General features: G+C 45.8%; 1 protein-coding gene across 5 annotated transcripts in view; it reads right to left on the minus strand.

The window, feature by feature from the left end:
• Positions 1-265: 265 nt before the first annotated feature.
• Positions 266-18,464, minus strand: part of pam (peptidylglycine alpha-amidating monooxygenase) — a 156,399-nt gene continuing 138,200 nt past the window's right edge. For all 5 annotated transcript variants that reach the window (XM_065017215.1, XM_029646556.2, XM_029646549.2 and 2 more), the window contains 4 exons: positions 13,239-13,292; positions 10,601-10,885; positions 10,215-10,274; positions 266-2,018 (listed from right to left, as the gene is read on the minus strand). In XM_065017215.1, coding sequence (XP_064873287.1) covers positions 1,831-2,018; positions 10,215-10,274; positions 10,601-10,885; positions 13,239-13,292 — 587 coding nt within the window. In that variant the 3' untranslated portion in view covers positions 266-1,830. The remainder of the gene's footprint in view (positions 2,019-10,214; positions 10,275-10,600; positions 10,886-13,238; positions 13,293-18,464) is intronic.

Raw genomic sequence — 18,464 nt, forward strand, 5'->3', positions numbered from 1 at the left:
GCAATTACCTTTTTCTTCTAGATCTACATACAATATGTTCCAAGAGAATCCAATACCTGTGCTATGAGCACAACGCGAGAATCTGATCACTTCTCTTTTACAAGGTACGTCGGGTTGCAAAATTCCAGTAACGTCACCAAAATTCCCAGGTTGTCTAGAATTAGGAAGGAATTAAGCAGGAAATCTGGAAAACATTGTGATTTTGGTCAAGTTACCAGATTGTTGGAACCCTTAATGTTGTCGCTCAGTGAATGACGTGAGAAGGTTATGCTTTGCAGACACTTTATTACACAAATAACATTGTTACTGAAAATAGTATTCTTGCAATAAAACCTCAGTATGTCACAATAAATATCAGACACAGCTTACATCTGATTGGAAAATTTCCTAAATACAGCTTTAGATACATGATAATAATAATAATTTTTTTAATCCTTTCTCTTGAATGCGATACAATGAAACCTAAGTACAGTTGACAGTAGCAGCAGCTCTTTCCATTATGTGGCACATTTGTAATAATATTCACTGCCGTTCAAAAGTTTGGGTTCATTTAGAGATTTCTTTGAAAAGCACATTTTTTGTCCATTAAAATAACATCAAATTGATCAGAAATACAGTGTAGACAATTGTTAATGTTGTAAATGACTATTGTAGCTGAAAACGGCTGATTTTCTATGGAATATCTACATAGGCGTACAGAGGCCCATTATCAGCAACCATCACTCCTGTGTTCCAATGGCACGTTGTGTTAGCTAATCCAAGTTTATCATTTTAAAAGGCTAATTGATCATTAGAAAACCCTTTTGCAATTGTTAGCCAATTGGGCCCCACAACTGCTCTTTCTATTCTGGTTGCAGCCAGTTTGCGCTGTTCTGTGAAGGTAGTACACAGCGTTGTACGAAATCTTCAGTTTCTTGGCAATTTCTCGAATGGAATAGCCTTAATTTCTCAGAACATAGACTGACAAGTTTCAGAAGAAATGTCTTTGTTTCTGGCCATTTTAAGCCTGTAAACAAACCCACAAATGCTGATGCTCCAGATGCTCAACTAGTCTAAAGAAGGCCAGTTTAATTGGTTCTTTAATCAGGACAACAGTTTTCAGCTGTGCTAACATAATTGAAAAAGGGTTTTCTAATGATCAATTATGATCAATTATTAATGTGCCATTGGAACACAGGAGTGATGGTTGTTGATAAATGGGCCTCTGTAGATATTCTATTAAAAATCAGCCATTTCCAGCTACAATAGTCATTTACAACATTAACAATGTCTACACTGTATTTCCGATCAATTTGATGTTATTTTAATGGACAAAAAAATGTGCTTTTCTTTCAAAAACAAGGACCTTTCTAAGTGACCCCAAACTTTTGAACGGTAGTGTAGGTGCTGCAGAAAGGCAAAATACATAATTAAAAAGGCACAAATGTACAGATAAAAGTAATCAACCAAAGTTTCTGGACCAAAAAAACAGAAAACATAACATTAAAGCATCTGGTTGATTAAGTACTGTAAGTGGAAGTGATTTATGTAGACAATTAATTATAAAAATAAAACTACCCCTCGTTTTTTTCCTTCCTGTTAAAATTATACTCTAAAAAGCATCACTCCTCGACCTACCAGTGTTCTCTTACTTAAAATCTCTTGTCCCATTAACTCACAAAGCAAGATAGTGGCACATCGTATCGAGAATGTTTTTTGCACAAATAAATAGGAACGATTGGCAGCCAACACAAACATAGATACACATACGATTATAGTACATCCTGACCACGGGAGCCAAGGGCCGGTTGGCATTTGGTGGGACGGCTTCAAGGTGGGGTGGTGGGGGTCCTAAGAGGAGGAGGAGGGGCCGACAGGGGGAGGCGGGGCCGAGTACTCCTCGTTCTCCGAGTCAGTGTCGTTATCGTCATCTTTCTCCTGGTCACTACCCTCGGTGCTGAGACGGTCAAAGCCTTGCCGGGTGTAGCCCTTGTGAGTGGCAAAGAAGTTGCCCAGGTTCAGACCGCCCGCAGCTTTACCTGTGGGAGAAGGAAAACATCAAAGAGGAGAAAAGATTCCAAAGATGTCCCATTTCAGAGTCTTTTCTCATTTCAGAGAGTCTATTCCCATTTCAGTGAGTCTTTTCCCATTTCAGTGAGTCTTTTCCCATTTCAGTGAGTCTTTTCCCATTTCAGTGAGTCTATTCCCATTTCAGAGAGTCTATTCCCATTTCAGAGTCTATTCCCATTTCAGAGAGTCTATTCCCATTTCAGAGAGTCTATTCCCATTTCAGAGAGTCTATTCCCATTTCAGAGAGTCTATTGCACTCTTCCGGGTTGGAGCGAGCAGTCGCATCCGCACTTCGGTCTGCACTTCGGTCTGCAGGTAGTATAACTTTTCATTACATTTCATTACATTTCATTATAGTACAACGGTTTGATTTGTCTAATCTTAGCAATTTCTTTTTAGCTAGCTACATAGCCGTCTTTGTATCAAAGATAATTGCGTAATTATCGTATTTCGTCGTCCTAACGTATCTGCCCAGCAGCTAGCCAGCTAGCTAACGCCCACCGTCTACATAGCTAGCTACATAGCCGTCTCTGTATCAAAGATAATTGTGTAGATAATTGTGTAGTCTAGAGCGATTTTCTAGGTTACCTAGCCAGCTATTGTCGTTCTTTTAACGCAACGTAACGTAATCAACACTGCTAGCTAGCTAGCCAGCTAGCCCCTGAATCAACAACGCAGCCAGCTATTTGTCGTCCTTAACGTAGGAGACACTGCTAGCTAGCTAACAGCTAGCCAACGTCTACCGATTAGAACTCAACAACCCGGTCGCATTCCGCCTCGCTCCACAGGTAGTATCACATTTTCATTTCATTTCATTTCATTACAGTACAACGGTTTGATTTGTTTGATCGTAGCTAGCTACATAGCTAGCTACATAGCCGTCTCTGTATCAAAGATAATTGTGTAGTCTAGAGCGATTTTCTAGGTTACCTAGCCAGCTATTGTCGTTCTTTTAACGCAACGTAACGTAATCAACAACGCAGCCACTGCCAGCTAGCCTACAAAGTCAACAACGCAGCCACTGCCACCTAGCCTACTTCAGCAGTACTGTATCAATTTTAATCATTTTAGTCAATAAGATTCTTGCTACGTAAGCTCAACTTTCTGAACATTCGAGACGTGTAGTCCACTTGTCATTCCAATCTCCTTTGCATTAGCGTAGCCTCTTCTGTAGCCTGTCAACTATGTGTCTGTCTATCCCTGTTCTCTCCTCTCTGCACAGACCATACAAACGCTCCACACCGCGTGGCCGCGGCCACCCTAATCTGGTGGTCCCAGCGCGCACGACCCATGTGGAGTTCCAGGTCTCCGGTAGCCTCTGGAACTGCCGATCTGCGGCCAACAAGGCAGAGTTCATCTCAGCCTATGCCTCCCTCCAGTCCCTCGACTTCTTGGCACTGACGGAAACATGGATCACCACAGATAACACTGCTACTCCTACTGCTCTCTCTTCGTCCGCCCACGTGTTCTCGCACACCCGAGAGCTTCTGGTCAGCGGGGTGGTGGCACCGGGATCCTCATCTCTCCCAAGTGGTCATTCTCTCTTTCTCCCCTTACCCATCTGTCTATCGCCTCCTTTGAATTCCATGCTGTCACAGTTACCAGCCCTTTCAAGCTTAACATCCTTATCATTTATCGCCCTCCAGGTTCCCTCGGCGAGTTCATCAATGAGCTTGATGCCTTGATAAGCTCCTTTCCTGAGGACGGCTCACCTCTCACAGTTCTGGGCGACTTTAACCTCCCCACGTCTACCTTTGACTCATTCCTCTCTGCCTCCTTCTTTCCACTCCTCTCCTCTTTTGACCTCTCCCTCTCACCTTCCCCCCCTACTCACAAGGCAGGCAATACGCTCGACCTCATCTTTACTAGATGCTGTTCTTCCACTAACCTCGTTGCAACTCCCCTCCAAGTCTCCGACCACTACCTTGTATCCTTTTCCCTCTCGCTCTCATCCAACACTTCCCACACTGCCCCTACTCGGATGGTATCGCGCCGTCCCAACCTTCGCTCTCTCTCCCCGCTACTCTCTCCTCTTCCATCCTATCATCTCTTCCCTCTGCTCAAACCTTCTCCAACCTATCTCCTGATTCTGCCTCCTCAACCCTCCTCTCCTCCCTTTCTGCATCCTTTGACTCTCTATGTCCCCTATCCTCCAGGCCGGCTCGGTCCTCCCCTCCCGCTCCGTGGCTCGACGACTCATTGCGAGCACACAGAACAGGGCTCCGGGCAGCCGAGCGGAAATGGAGGAAAACTCGCCTCCCTGCGGACCTGGCATCCTTTCACTCCCTCCTCTCTACATTTTCCTCTTCTGTCGCTGCTGCTAAAGCCACTTTCTACCACTCTATATTCCAAGCATCTGCCTCTAACCCTAGGAAGCTCTTTGCCACCTTCTCCTCCCTCCTGAATCCCCCTCCCCCCTCCTCCCTCTCTGCAGATGACTTCGTCAACCATTTTGAAAAGAAGGTCGACGACATCCGATCCTCGTTTGCTAAGTCAAACGACACCGCTGGTTCTGCTCACACTGCCCTACCCTGTGCTCTGACCTCTTTCTCCCCTCTCTCTCCAGATGAAATCTCGCGTCTTGTGACGGCCGGCCGCCCAACAACCTGCCCGCTTGACCCTATCCCCTCCTCTCTTCTCCAGACCATTTCCGGAGACCTTCTCCCTTACCTCACCTCGCTCATCAACTCATCCCTGACCGCTGGCTACGTCCCTTCCGTCTTCAAGAGAGCGAGAGTTGCACCCCTTCTGAAAAAACCTACACTCGATCCCTCCGATGTCAACAACTACAGACCAGTATCCCTTCTTTCTTTTCTCTCCAAAACCCTTGAACGTGCCGTCCTTGGCCAGCTCTCCCGCTATCTCTCTCAGAATGACCTTCTTGATCCAAATCAGTCAGGTTTCAAGACTAGTCATTCAACTGAGACTGCTCTTCTCTGTATCACGGAGGCGCTCCGCACTGCTAAAGCTAACTCTCTCTCCTCTGCTCTCATCCTTCTAGACCTATCGGCTGCCTTCGATACCGTGAACCATCAGATCCTCCTCTCCACCCTCTCCGAGTTGGGCATCTCCGGCGCGGCCCACGCTTGGATTGCGTCCTACCTGACAGGTCGCTCCTACCAGGTGGCGTGGCGAGAATCCGTCTCCTCACCACGTGCTCTCACCACTGGTGTCCCCCAGGGCTCTGTTCTAGGCCCTCTCCTATTCTCGCTATACACCAAGTCACTTGGCTCTGTCATAACCTCACATGGTCTCTCCTATCATTGCTATGCAGACGACACACAATTAATCTTCTCCTTTCCCCCTTCTGATGACCAGGTGGCGAATCGCATCTCTGCATGTCTGGCAGACATATCAGTGTGGATGACGGATCACCACCTCAAGCTGAACCTCGGCAAGACGGAGCTGCTCTTCCTCCCGGGGAAGGACTGCCCGTTCCATGATCTCGCCATCACGGATGACAACTCCACTGTGTCCTCCTCCCAGAGCGCTAAGAACCTTGGCGTGATCCTGGACAACACCCTGTCGTTCTCAACTAACATCAAGGCAGTGGCCCGTTCCTGTAGGTTCATGCTCTACAACATCCGCAGAGTACGACCCTGCCTCACACAGGAAGCGGCGCAGGTCCTAATCCAGGCACTTGTCATCTCCCGTCTGGATTACTGCAACTCGCTGTTGGCTGGGCTCCCTGCCTGTGCCATTAAACCCCTACAACTCATCCAGAACGCCGCAGCCCGTCTGGTGTTCAACCTTCCCAAGTTCTCTCACGTCACCCCGCTCCTCCGCTCTCTCCACTGGCTTCCAGTTGAAGCTCGCATCCGCTACAAGACCATGGTGCTTGCCTACGGAGCTGTGAGGGGAACGGCACCTCAGTACCTCCAGGCTCTGATCAGGCCCTACACCCAAACAAGGGCACTGCGTTCATCCACCTCTGGCCTGCTCGCCTCCCTACCACTGAGGAAGTACAGTTCCCGCTCAGCCCAGTCAAAACTGTTCGCTGCTCTGGCCCCCCAATGGTGGAACAAACTCCCTCACGACGCCAGGACAGCGGAGTCAATCACCACCTTCCGGAGACACCTGAAACCCCACCTCTTTAAGGAATACCTAGGATAGGATAAAGTAATCCTTCTCACCCCCCCCTTTAAAAGATTTAGATGCACTATTGTAAAGTGGCTGCTCCACTGGATGTCATAAGGTGAATGCACCAATTTGTAAGTCGCTCTGGATAAGAGCGTCTGCTAAATGACTTAAATGTAATGTAAATGTATTTCCATTTCAGTGAGTCTATTCCCATTTCAGAGAGATTCATCGTGTTTTAGGGGACAGTGCACTGCATAGGCCCAGATTGAATTTACTCCTGAACCGAAAACCTGTGCTTTGGAAAAATTGAAAGTATTTTTCTGACCTAAGACTAACCCACATTGAACCTACTGGACTTAAAACTAGACTTAAAAGGGGTGAGCTTGTTTAACTCCATTGTTTGTAAACAATGTAATTTGAAACCAACACTGTATAGCCTCACAACACGGTTAAAACTAAAATGTTGATAAAAATGAATGGTCAGTCCTTGCATCCATTGCTCTGTCTATGAACTTAAGAGTGGTTACATTTTATCCAGACCCATTTGTTTCAATCAGTGACTCATTTGTTATTGTTTGAACTGCAAATTGCCCCTTTACAAAAAGCATGTGCAATGGAGAATCTGAAAGTTATTTCTCGTCCAGGAATATGCTTGATCGAGATCTGTGCAGCTGCCTGTTAGAGATATCATAGATGTCTCCCATGTGCTATCTATTCTCTTTGTGGAATGGCACAGGGTACTGTTTCGCTTGACAAATTCCAAATCAGATATAATCACAAAGGCTCATCAGCATTCAAGAACCAACGTTGAAACAGAATCAACATTATCACTGCTTAATATGGGAGTTTGTATTTCATTCATCATAGTCACAGTAAAGTAGCAACAGAGCTGTGTTGTACAATACCACCAGCTTGTCTGATCTAACAACATATCTTCCCTGGTCACAAAAAGACCGGTATCAACACCTCAACAGCCCCTATTCATGACCATCTGCCCGGGACTTCTATCAAACCCCATCTTGAGTCTAGACACCTCTGAATGCTACATCATCATTTCTCCCCTTGCACTGTACTGTAGTCGGTGAATCATCTGCTTATCATTGGCTGAGTCACAAGTGGCACCCTGTTCACAGCTCATAGGGCTCTGGTCAAAAGTGGTGTACTATATTGGGAACAGGGCGCCATTTGAGATGCATATCCATTATGTGAGGTGATTGGATGAAAGTCGTCCACTGACGTCAATCTGAGAGAGTGACAGGTCATAAAGTATTATAAATGACATTTATTGGTCATATCTGCACCGTCTCGTCATGCCCTCTGGAGATTCCCCGATGGGGATCGTGTCGTATGCGCTGCATTTTTTATATCGGACGGCTGCCCGTTTGCACTTAGACAAAGAGAGCTTAACCTTGACTATCTCTGTGCATAGCAGTTTTTCCATTCGGCTGGGTGTGTGCAATTCCACTTCACAAAAGGGCAGGGAGTTTTCTGAAAGGACTGTTTGTGTGTCCACCACTTAGTGGTGAAGACCAAGGTTAAAGGTGGTGATGGGCTCTGCAAGAGGGAATTTCTCACCACCCTGGGACACACACGTAACCCCAGAGCAGCACCCCGTGAGCGGTTTAGTGGTTAAGTACCAAATGTGGAGCAATCCAAATCCATCTCACTTCTTGAACCAACCTGGTGGATTTGATCCCAACTCTGCTCATTGGCCAACAGATGGTGTCAATCATTTCTACAGCACGTGACAAAGTCCTCCGACCAGCCGTGTTGTGAACTTGAAGCATCAAAGAAGACCAAGAGATGGCTCATTTCTCATTTCAGAGAGCTTTATGGCAACTAAGGGGAGGTGGCACTGCACAGACCCACATTGAACATCCTCCTGGACTAAAAATATGTTCAATGGCCTCCTGAGTGGCGCAGTGGTCTTAAGGCACTGCATTGCTGAGACACCACTACAGCTGTAGTCCCAGGCTGTGTCACAGCCGGCCATGACTGGTACCCCCAAAGGGCGTTGCACGATTGGCCCAGCAAGGGGAGGGTTTGGCCCGACGGGGTTTTCCTCATCGCGCTCTAGCGACTCCTTGTGGCGGGCCGAGCGCCTGCAAGCTGACTTCGGGTCGTCTGTCAGACAGCGTTTCCTACGACACATTGGTTAGCAACACGCATGCCCCACCCACCTGTCTTTTTCAGACATCTATTTACTGTGCTTCAGGGGTGCAAAATCCACTTGAATCTCATTCAATTGATTTCTTTCCTTTACTCCTGCGACTGTTTTATACTATTGCTTGTGCCTTTCCCATTAACGTTACGACTGCGGAAATGTTTCATGGTATCCAATTGGTTGTTCCAATTGGTTGTTGCTGCAACTCCCGTACAGACTCAGGAGAGGAAGGTTGAGAGCCGTGCATCCTCCGAAACATAACCCAATCAAGCCGCACTGCTTCTTGACACAATGCCCGCTTAACTCGGAAGCCAGCCGCACCAATGTGTCGGAGGAAATGCATGCATGCATTGCGCCCAGCCCGCCACAGGAGTCGCTAGTGCGCGATGGGACAAGGACATCCCTGCCGGCCAAACCTTCCCCTAACCCAGACAATGCTGGGCCAATTGTGCGCCGCCCCATGGGTCGAGGTGAGTACATGTAGGGTAGAGAGAGCAGGTGAGAGCAGGTAGGGTGGAGAGAGCAGGTGAGTGCAGGTAGGGTAGAGAGAGCAGGTGAGTGCAGGTAGGGTAGAGAGAGCAGGTGAGTGCAGGTAGGGTAGAGAGAGCAGGTGAGTCCAGGTAGGGTGGACAGAGCAGGTGAGTGCAGGTAGGGTAGACAGAGCAGGTAGGGTAGAGAGAGCAGGTAGGGTAGAGAGAGCAGGTAGGGTAGACAGAGCAGGTAGGGTAGACAGAGCAGGTAGGGTAGAGAGTGCAGGTAGGGTAAGAGAGTGCAGGTAGGGTAGAGAGAGCAGGTAGGGTAGAGAGAGCAGGTAGGGTAGAGATAGCAGGTAGGGTAGAGAGAGCAGGTAGGGTAGAGAGTGCAGGTAGGGTCAGGAGAGCAGGAAGGGTTGAGAGTGCAGGTAGGGTAGAGAGAGCAGGTAGGGTAGAGAGAGCAGGTAGGGTAGAGAGAGCAGGTAGGGTTGAGAGAGCAGGTAGGGTAGAGAGCAGGTAGGGTTGAGAGTGCAGGTAGGGTAGAGAGAGAGCAGGTAGGGTAGAGAGAGCAGGTAGGGTAGAGAGAGCAGGAAGGGTTGAGAGTGCAGGTAGGGTAGAGAGAGCAGGTAGGGTAGAGAGAGCAGGTAGGGTAGAGAGAGCAGGTAGGGTTGAGAGAGCAGGTAGGGTAGAGAGCAGGTAGGGTTGAGAGAGCAGGTAGGGTAGAGATAGCAGGTAGGGTAGAGAGAGCAGGTAGGGTAGAGAGAGAGCAGGTAGGGTGGAGAGAGCAGGTAGGGTAGAGATAGCAGGTAGGGTAGAGAGAGCAGGTAGGGTAGAGAGAGAGCAGGTAGGGTGGAGAGAGCAGGTAGGGTAGAGAGAGAGCAGGTAGGGTGGAGAGAGCAGGTAGGGTTGAGAGAGCAGGTAGGGTTGAGAGAGCAGGTAGGGTAGAGAGAGCAGGTCAAGTCATTAGCTACTACCGCACGGTGGGAGACCACTACCGCACGGTGGGAGACCACTACCGCACGGTGGGAGACCACTACCGCACGGTGGGAGACCACTATCCCGCACGGTGGGAGACCACTACCGCACGGTGGGAGACCACTACCGCACGGTGGGAGACCACTACCGCACGGTGGGAGACCACTACCGCACGGTGGGAGACCACTACCGCACGGTTGGAGACCACTACCGCACGGTGGGAGACCACTACCGCACGGTGGGGGACCACTACCGCACGGTGGGAGACCACTACCGCACGGTGGGAGACCACTACCGCACGCTGGGGGACCACTACCGCACGGTGGGGGACCACTACCGCACGGTGGGGGACTACTACCGCACGTTGGGGGACTACTACCGCACGGTGGGGGACTACTACCGCACGGTGAAAGACCTTGAGTTTTTAATTTCACCACAGGATACACCAATAAGAGTATGTCACAGACACATACCTCTGAGTTTTCCCAAGATTCCTCCGGACGAGGTCTGTTCCAGTTTTACCTCGCATCCATCTGCAACAACAGTGAAAGATACGCTGAATATCATCAATCCAAAATGGTGGGTTTTGTTGTGTCTGTTCTGTTTGTTACTGTTCATTGTTGTGTGTGAAAAAAATCTATAAAAATGTTCATCATAAAAAAAACATTTAGAAATTCTGTTTTATCCCACAAGCAACACTGCAGTCGTAGATATAGAATCCATAGAATGGGCCTCCCCATTCAAGTCAATGACGGCATAACGAGTTTACCAGTCAAATTGCCAGGCTTAGAGGTTCCAAGCCCCTACTATACATTCCATTTGCAAGGCTTAAGCCATGTTGCTTCAAATCCCCTCCTACCTCCATACATCCTGTTCTTCCTGTAGCGAATCAAGACCCCTATGGAGATGACCACCACTAAGGGGATGAGCAGCAGGGTGGTGATAACTGCCGGAGACACGCCCTGAGCACTCTGTTTGGCTAGAGTCTTCTCCTTATCATCCTCTTGTTGTTGGGGTTTTTGGGGCTGTTCCTGGACAGGCTCAGCAGTCTTCTGTTGAGTCGCGACAGGTATCTGCACCTTGGCCACCGCTACCTCTACCCTGTGCTGGGGCTTCAGGCGGGTTTGGATTATAGTCTCTGTTTCTAAGAGAGAAGGGGATTTGAATGGAAGTGGTGAGTGAGTGTGTCCATTCACAGGTGAACAAAAAGGTAGTTACAGAAAATGACAAAGATGACTTTCTATCGACTGTTATAATAAAACCACAATCTTTCTGTAAAAGCAAGGCGTAAATCACTAACAAAAGCGTAAACACAAAACATGTTCATGTGCAAATTGCTCCTGGTTTGTAATTACATACCTGTAGTGCTCATGGAATGACATTAGGATAAGTTATAATTGTAAATCAAGAGATTTATTTCATTCATTGAAATTACTGGAAATCGTACAGTGTGGCTTTAACTTCTTTGGGATAGGGGGCAGCATTTTCCCTTTTGGATAAAAAGCGTGCCCATAGTAAACTGCCTCCTACTCAGTCCCAGATGCTAATATATGCATATTATTATTAGTATTGGATAGAAAACACTCTGAAGTTTCTAAAACTGTTTGAATGATGTCTGTCAGTAAAACCGAACTCATATGGAAGGCAAAAACCAGAGAAAAAAATCCAAACAGGATGTGGGAAATCTGAGGTTTGTAGTTTTTGAACTCAGCCCCTATCGAATACACAGTGGGATATGGGTCATTTTGCACTTCCTAAGGCTTCCACTAGATGTCAACCGTCTTTAGAACGTTGTTTCAGGCTTCTCCTGTGAAGGGGGGTCGAATGAGAGGGGATTGAGTCAGAGGTCTGGCAGCAGCCTCGATCTCAGTCACGCGCATTCACATGAGAGGTGGCTCTCGTTCCATTGCTTTTCTACAGACAATGGAATTCTCCGGTTGGAACATTATTGAACATTTATGATAAAAACATCCTAAAGATTGATTCTATACTTAGTTTGACAAGTTTCTACGACCTGTAATATAACTTTTTGAACTTTTCGTCCGACGTTCAGCTGGACCTGAACGCACGTTTGGATTTGTTTACCAAACGCCCTAACAAAAGAGGCAATTTGGACATAAATTATGAACTTTATCGAACAAATCAAACATTTATTGTGGAACTGGGATTCCTGGGAGTGCATTCTGATGAAGATCATCAAAGGTAAGTGAATATTTATAATGCTATTTCTGACTAATGTTGACTACACACTATGGCGGATATCTTTTTGGCTGCTATGTTGTCTGAATGCTGTACTCAGATTATTGCATGGTTTGCTTTTTCTGTAAAGTTTTTTTAAAATCTGGCACAGCGGTTGCATTAAGGAGAAGTGTATCTAAAGTACCATGCATAACACTTGAATTTTCATCAACATTTATAATGAGTATTTCTGTGAATTGATGTGGCTCTCTGCAAAATCAATGCATATTTTAGAACTACTGAACGTCAATGTAAAATGAGATATGTATATAAATATGCACTTTATCGAACAAAAGATACATGTATTGTGTAACATGAAGTCCTATGAGTGTCATCTGATGAAGATCATCAAAGGTTAGTGATTCATTTTTATCTCTATTTGTGCTTTTTCCTCTCTTTGGCTGGAAAAATGGCTGGGTTTTTCTGTGACTTGGTGGTGACCTAACATAATAGTTTGTGGAGCTTTCGCTGTAAAGCATTTTAGAAATCAGACACTGTGGCTGGATTAACGAGAATTATAGCTTTAAAATGGTGCCTAATACTTGAAAGTCAATATATATAAAAAATATTTAAATAAATAAAAAAAGTTCTTAACAGGGCGTGTTTACTTTTTTACGTTTGAGAAATTTGATTTATGAGATTTCTGTTAATTTGCATTTGGCACCCTGCAATTTCATTGGCTGTTGGCTAGGGGTTCCGCTAGCGGAATGGGGTTCCGCAGTCCTAGACAGGTTAAAGGGGCAATTTGCTTATCAAACAATAACAAAGCGGTCACCCAGCCAGAGAAATTAAACCATTCTGAAATGTATAGACAGAGCTATGGATGCAAGGACTTACCATCCATGAAAAATTGTAGTTTTAAACAACTTTAGGGACTATACAGCTTTTGTTTACATTTACATTGTTTAAAAAACAATGAAGTAAAAAAAAATGTGTATATTTTGGGTTCTGATGGGGCACGATAGTTGAACTAAGCTCATGAGGCATTCATGTTATTTATTCTTCAAGAATCAATGGGTGCATGTTATTAATAAGTCAAACACATTTAAAATGACTACCTTCTGAGTGGGGGAAATGCAGATTTTGTATATCTTTCTGTTCGACAACTTCAATATGGGGCGGCAGGGTAGCCTAGTGGTTAGAGCGTAGGCCTAGTAACCGGAAGGTTGCAAGTTCATACCCCCAAGCTGACAAGGTACAAATCTGTCGTTCTGCCCCTGAATAGGCAGCTAGGCCGTCATTGAAAATAAGCAGCCTACCTTCGATTTCTTGTACTTCAATTCCACCTTTCTTAACAGAGCGATGTTCAGCTTCTAGAGAGGGTGAGAGAGACAGTGGTGTCAAGGACTGATGTGACTGAGTGATTCATTCACTGCAATTAAATAAAGAATAAATCCAAACGGATTGTACAGTTGTGCTTACTCATGTTCTCTTATGGTGTATTTAGCGGTTTCATAACAATGATCGAATGTCCATCTCATAAAGGCATTGCACCAATGGTGTCGATTACATACGATTATGAACACTCTGCCTCTATACAGTACAATATGGTGACCTTTTCAACAAACACAATGTTTTGCTGGTGCAAAATCAACTGCTTCTCATTAGTAATGTGTGAAGTGCAATGCTTTCAATTTGATTGCAATTGCTTTTCACGTGGGTTCTGTTGATTTGCATTTAAAATGTACAAAACTCTAATTGTTCTATGCATTTTGTGTTGTTAACAGATAACTGAATCAGTGAGTCACCTACACTTGAACGGGGATTAAACCATTCAAGGGGATTAACTGTGCATTCGCTCGGTTTGAATTGGCGTGCCAAAGGCATTTTTTGAAGGACATCCAGCAATTCATAGTCCCTTTACATCAGAAACATAAGGTGGCGGTGCAGTGGCCTAGAGCGTTAGTCAATCATTTTGCAGTTCGCCACTGATTCGCTACATGCTGGAGAATTTTCTTTCAAGAACATAAAAAACATGGCTCTGTGAGTTTACAGCCAACATTACAGAATTCATACATTGTTTATAAAACATGTTATCTGGAGCAATGTGTGAAAGAGGGATCCATTTTGACATGATGTTCATTTCATTTTACCTTTATTTAAGCAGGGAGACCACAGTCTCTTTTGCAGATGAGGCTGCATACAGTACACATCAAATAACAATGCCATTATACATACATTATCTACAAATGGGGCAAAAAAGTATTTAGTCAACCACCAATTGTGCAAGTTCTCCCACTTAAAAAGATGAGGCCTGTAATTTTCATCATAGGTACACTTCAACTATGACAGAAATAATTTTTATTTTTTTATTTCACCTTTATTTAACCAGGTAGGCTAGTTGAGAACAAGTTCTCATTTGCAACTGCGACCTGGCCAAGATAAAGCATAGCAGTGTGAACAGACAACACAGAGTTACACATGGAGTAAACAATTAACATGTCAATAACACAGTAGAAAAAAAAAGGGGGGAGTCTATATACAATGTGTGCAAAAGGCATGAGGTAGGCGAATAATTACAATTTTGCAGATTAACACTGGAGTGATAAATGATCAGATGGTCATGTACAGGTAGAGATATTGGTGTGCAAAAGAGCAGAAAAGTAAATAAATAAAACAGTATGGGGATGAGGTAGGTGAAAATGGGTGGGCTATTTACCAATAGACTATGTACAGCTGCAGCGATCGGTTAGCTGCTCAGATAGCTGATGTTTGAAGTTGGTGAGGGAGATAAAAGTCTCCAACTTCAGCGATTTTTGCAATTCGTTCCAGTCACAGGCAGCAGAGTACTGGAACGAAAGGCGGCCGAATGAGGTGTTGGCTTTAGGGATGATCAATGAGATACACCTGCTGGAGCGTGTGCTATGGATGGGTGTTGCCATCGTGACCAGTGAACTGAGATAAGGCGGAGCTTTACCTAGCATGGACTTGTAGATGACCTGGAGCCAGTGGGTCTGGCGACGAATATGTAGCGAGGGCCAGCCGACTAAAGCATACAAGTCGCAGTGGTGGGTGGTATAAGGTGCTTTAGTGACAAAATGGATGGCACTGTGATAGACTCCATCAAGTTTGCTGAGTAGAGTGTTGGAAGCCATTTTGTAGATGACATCGCCGAAGTCGAGGATCGGTAGGATAGTCAGTTTTACTAGGGTAAGCTTGGCGGCGTGAGTGAAGGAGGCTTTGTTGCGGAATAGAAAGCCGACTCTTGATTTGATTTTCGATTGGAGATGTTTGATATGAGTCTGGAAGGAGAGTTTGCAGTCTAGCCAGACACCTAGGTACTTATAGATGTCCACATATTCAAGGTCGGAACCATCCAGGGTGGTGATGCTAGTCGGGCATGCGGGTGCAGGCAGCGATCGGTTGAAAAGCATGCATTTGGTTTTACTAGCGTTTAAGAGCAGTTGGAGGCCACGGAAGGAGTGTTGTATGGCATTGAAACTCGTTTGGAGGTTAGATAGCACAGTGTCCAATGACGGGCCGAAAGTATATAGAATGGTGTCGTCTGCGTAGAGGTGGATCAGGGAATCGCCCGCAGCAAGAGCAACATCATTGATATATACAGAGAAAAGAGTCGGCCCGAGAATTGAACCCTGTGGCACCCCCATAGAGACTGCCAGAGGACCGGACAGCATGCCCTCCGATTTGACACACTGAACTCTGTCTGCAAAGTAATTGGTGAACCAGGCAAGGCAGTCATCCGAAAAACCGAGGCTACTGAGTCTGCCGATAAGAATATGGTGATTGACAGAGTCGAAGGCCTTGGCAAGGTCGATGAAGACGGCTGCACAGTACTGTCTTTTATCGATGGCGGTTATGATATCGTTTAGTACCTTGAGTGTGGCTGAGGTGCACCGTGACCGGCTCGGAAACCAGATTGCACAGCGGAGAAGGTACGGTGGGATTCGAGATGGTCAGTGACCTGTTTGTTGACTTGGCTTTCGAAGACCTTAGATAGGCAGGGCAGGATGGATATAGGTCTGTAACAGTTTGGGTCCAGGGTGTCTCCCCTTTGAAGAGGGGGATGACTGCGGCAGCTTTCAATCCTTGGGGATCTCGGACGATATGAAAGAGAGGTTGAACAGGCTGGTAATAGGGGTTGCGACAATAGCGGCGGATAGTTTCAGAAATAGAGGGTCCAGATTGTCAAGCCCAGCTGATTTGTACGGGTCCAGGTTTTGGAGCTCTTTCAGAACATCTGCTATCTGGATTTGGGTAAAGGAGAACCTGGAGAGGCTTGGGCGAGGAGCTGGGGGGCGGAGTTGTTGGCCGAGGTTGGAGAAGCCAGGCGGAAGGCATGGCCAGCCGCTGAGAAATGCTTATTGAAGTTTTCGATAATCATGGATTTATCGGTGGTGACCGTGTTACCTAGCCTCAGTGCAGTGGGCAGCTGGGAGGAGGTGCTCTTGTTCTCCATGGACTTCACAGTGTCCCAGAACTTTTTGGAGTTGGAGCTACAGGATGCAAACTTCTGCCTGAAGAAGCTGGCCTTAGCTTTCCTGACTGACTGCGTGTATTGGTTCCTGACTTCCCTGAACAGTTGCATATCACGGGGACTCTTCGATGCTATTGCAGTCCGCCACAGGATGTTTTTGTGCTGGTCGAGGGCAGTCAGGTCTGGAGTGAACCAAGGGGAACAAAATCCAGAAAATCACATTGTAGGATTTTTTATGAATTTATTTGCAAATTATGGTGGAAAACAAGTATTTGGTCAATAACAAAAGTTTCTCAATACTTTGTTATAAATCCTTTGTTGGCAATGACAGAGGTGAAACATTTTCTGTAAGTCTTCACAAGGTTTTCACACACTGTTGCTGGTATTTTGGCCCATTCCTCCATGCAGATCTCCTCTAGAGCAGTGATGTTTTGGGGCTGTTGCTGGGCAACACTGACTTGCACCAGTCGCTCCTGCAGCAAAGCACCCCCACAACATGATGCTGCCGCCCCCGTGCTTCACGGTTGGGATGGTGTTCTTCAGCTTGCAAGCCTCCCCCTTTTTCCTCCAAACATAACGATGGACATCATGGCCAAACAGATCCATTTTTGTTTCATCAGACCAGAGGACATTTCTCGAAAAAGTATGATCTTTGTCCCCATTTGCAGTTGCAAACCATAGTCTGGCTTTTTTATGGAGGTTTTGGAGCAGTGGCTTGTTCCTTGCTGAGCGGCCTTTCAGGTTATGTAAATATAGGACTAGTTTTACTGTGGATATAGATACTTTTGTACCTGTTTCCTCCAGCATCTTCACAAGGTCCTTTGCTGTTATTCGAGGATTGATTTGCACTTTTTACACCAAAGTACGTTCATCTCTAGGAGACAGAACGTGTCTCCTTCCTGAGCGGTATGATGGCTGCGTGGTCCCACGGTGTTTATACTTGTGTACTACTGTTTGTACAGATGTACGTGGCACCTTCAGGCGTTTGGAAATTACTCCCAAGGATGAACCAGACTTGTGGAGGTCTACAATTTTTTTTCTGAGACCTTGGCTGATATCTTTTGATTTTCCCATGATGTCCAGCAAAGAGGCACTGAGTTTGAAGGTAGGCCTTGAAATACATCCACAGGTACACCTCCAAATGACTCAAATGATGTCAATTAGCCTATCGGAAGCTTTTAAAGCCGTTTAAAGACACAGTCAACTTAGTGTATGTAAACTTCTGACCCACTGGAATTGTGATACAGTTAATTATAAGTGAAATTATCTGTCTGTAAACAATTGTTGGAAAAATTACTTGTGTCATGCACAAAGTAGATGTCCTGACCGACAAACTATAGTTTGTAAACCAAACATTTGTGGAGTGGTTGAAAAATGAGTTTTAATGACACCAACCTAAGTGTATGTAAACTTCCGACTTCAACTGTATTTACACATCCATTACACTACACATTTCTATATAGACATCCAATTACGCTATGCATAGCATGTCTAAACGCACCAAAAAAATAAATGTTCTCTCACTGTCAACCTCGTTTATTTCAGCAAACTTAACATGTGTAAATATTTGTATGAACATAACAAGATTCAACAACTGAGACATAAACAGACATCAGACTAAGAGAAATGAAATAATGTGTCCCTGAACAAAGGGGGGATCAAAATCAAAAGTAACAGTCCGTATCTGTTATGGCCACCAGCTGCATTAAGTACTGTAGTGCATCTCCTCCTCATGGACTGCACCAGATTTGCCAGTTCTTGCTGTGAGATGTTAGCCCACTCTTCCACCAAGGCACCTGCAAGTTCCCGGACATTTCTGGGGGGAATGGCCCTAGCCCTCACCCTCGGATCCAACAGGTCCAAGACGTGCTCAATGGGAATGAGATCCCGGCTCTTCGCTGGCCATGACAGAACACTGACATTCCTGTCTTGCAGGAAATCACGCACAGAATGAGGAGTATGGCTGGTGGCATTGTCATGCTGGAGGGTCATGTCAGGATGAGCCTGCAGGAAGGGAACCACATGAGGGAGGAGGATGTCTTCCCTGTAA

The sequence above is a fragment of the Oncorhynchus nerka genome, linkage group LG4 (assembly GCF_034236695.1).
Source record: "Oncorhynchus nerka isolate Pitt River linkage group LG4, Oner_Uvic_2.0, whole genome shotgun sequence".
NCBI classification, from domain to species: Eukaryota; Metazoa; Chordata; class Actinopteri; order Salmoniformes; family Salmonidae; genus Oncorhynchus; species Oncorhynchus nerka.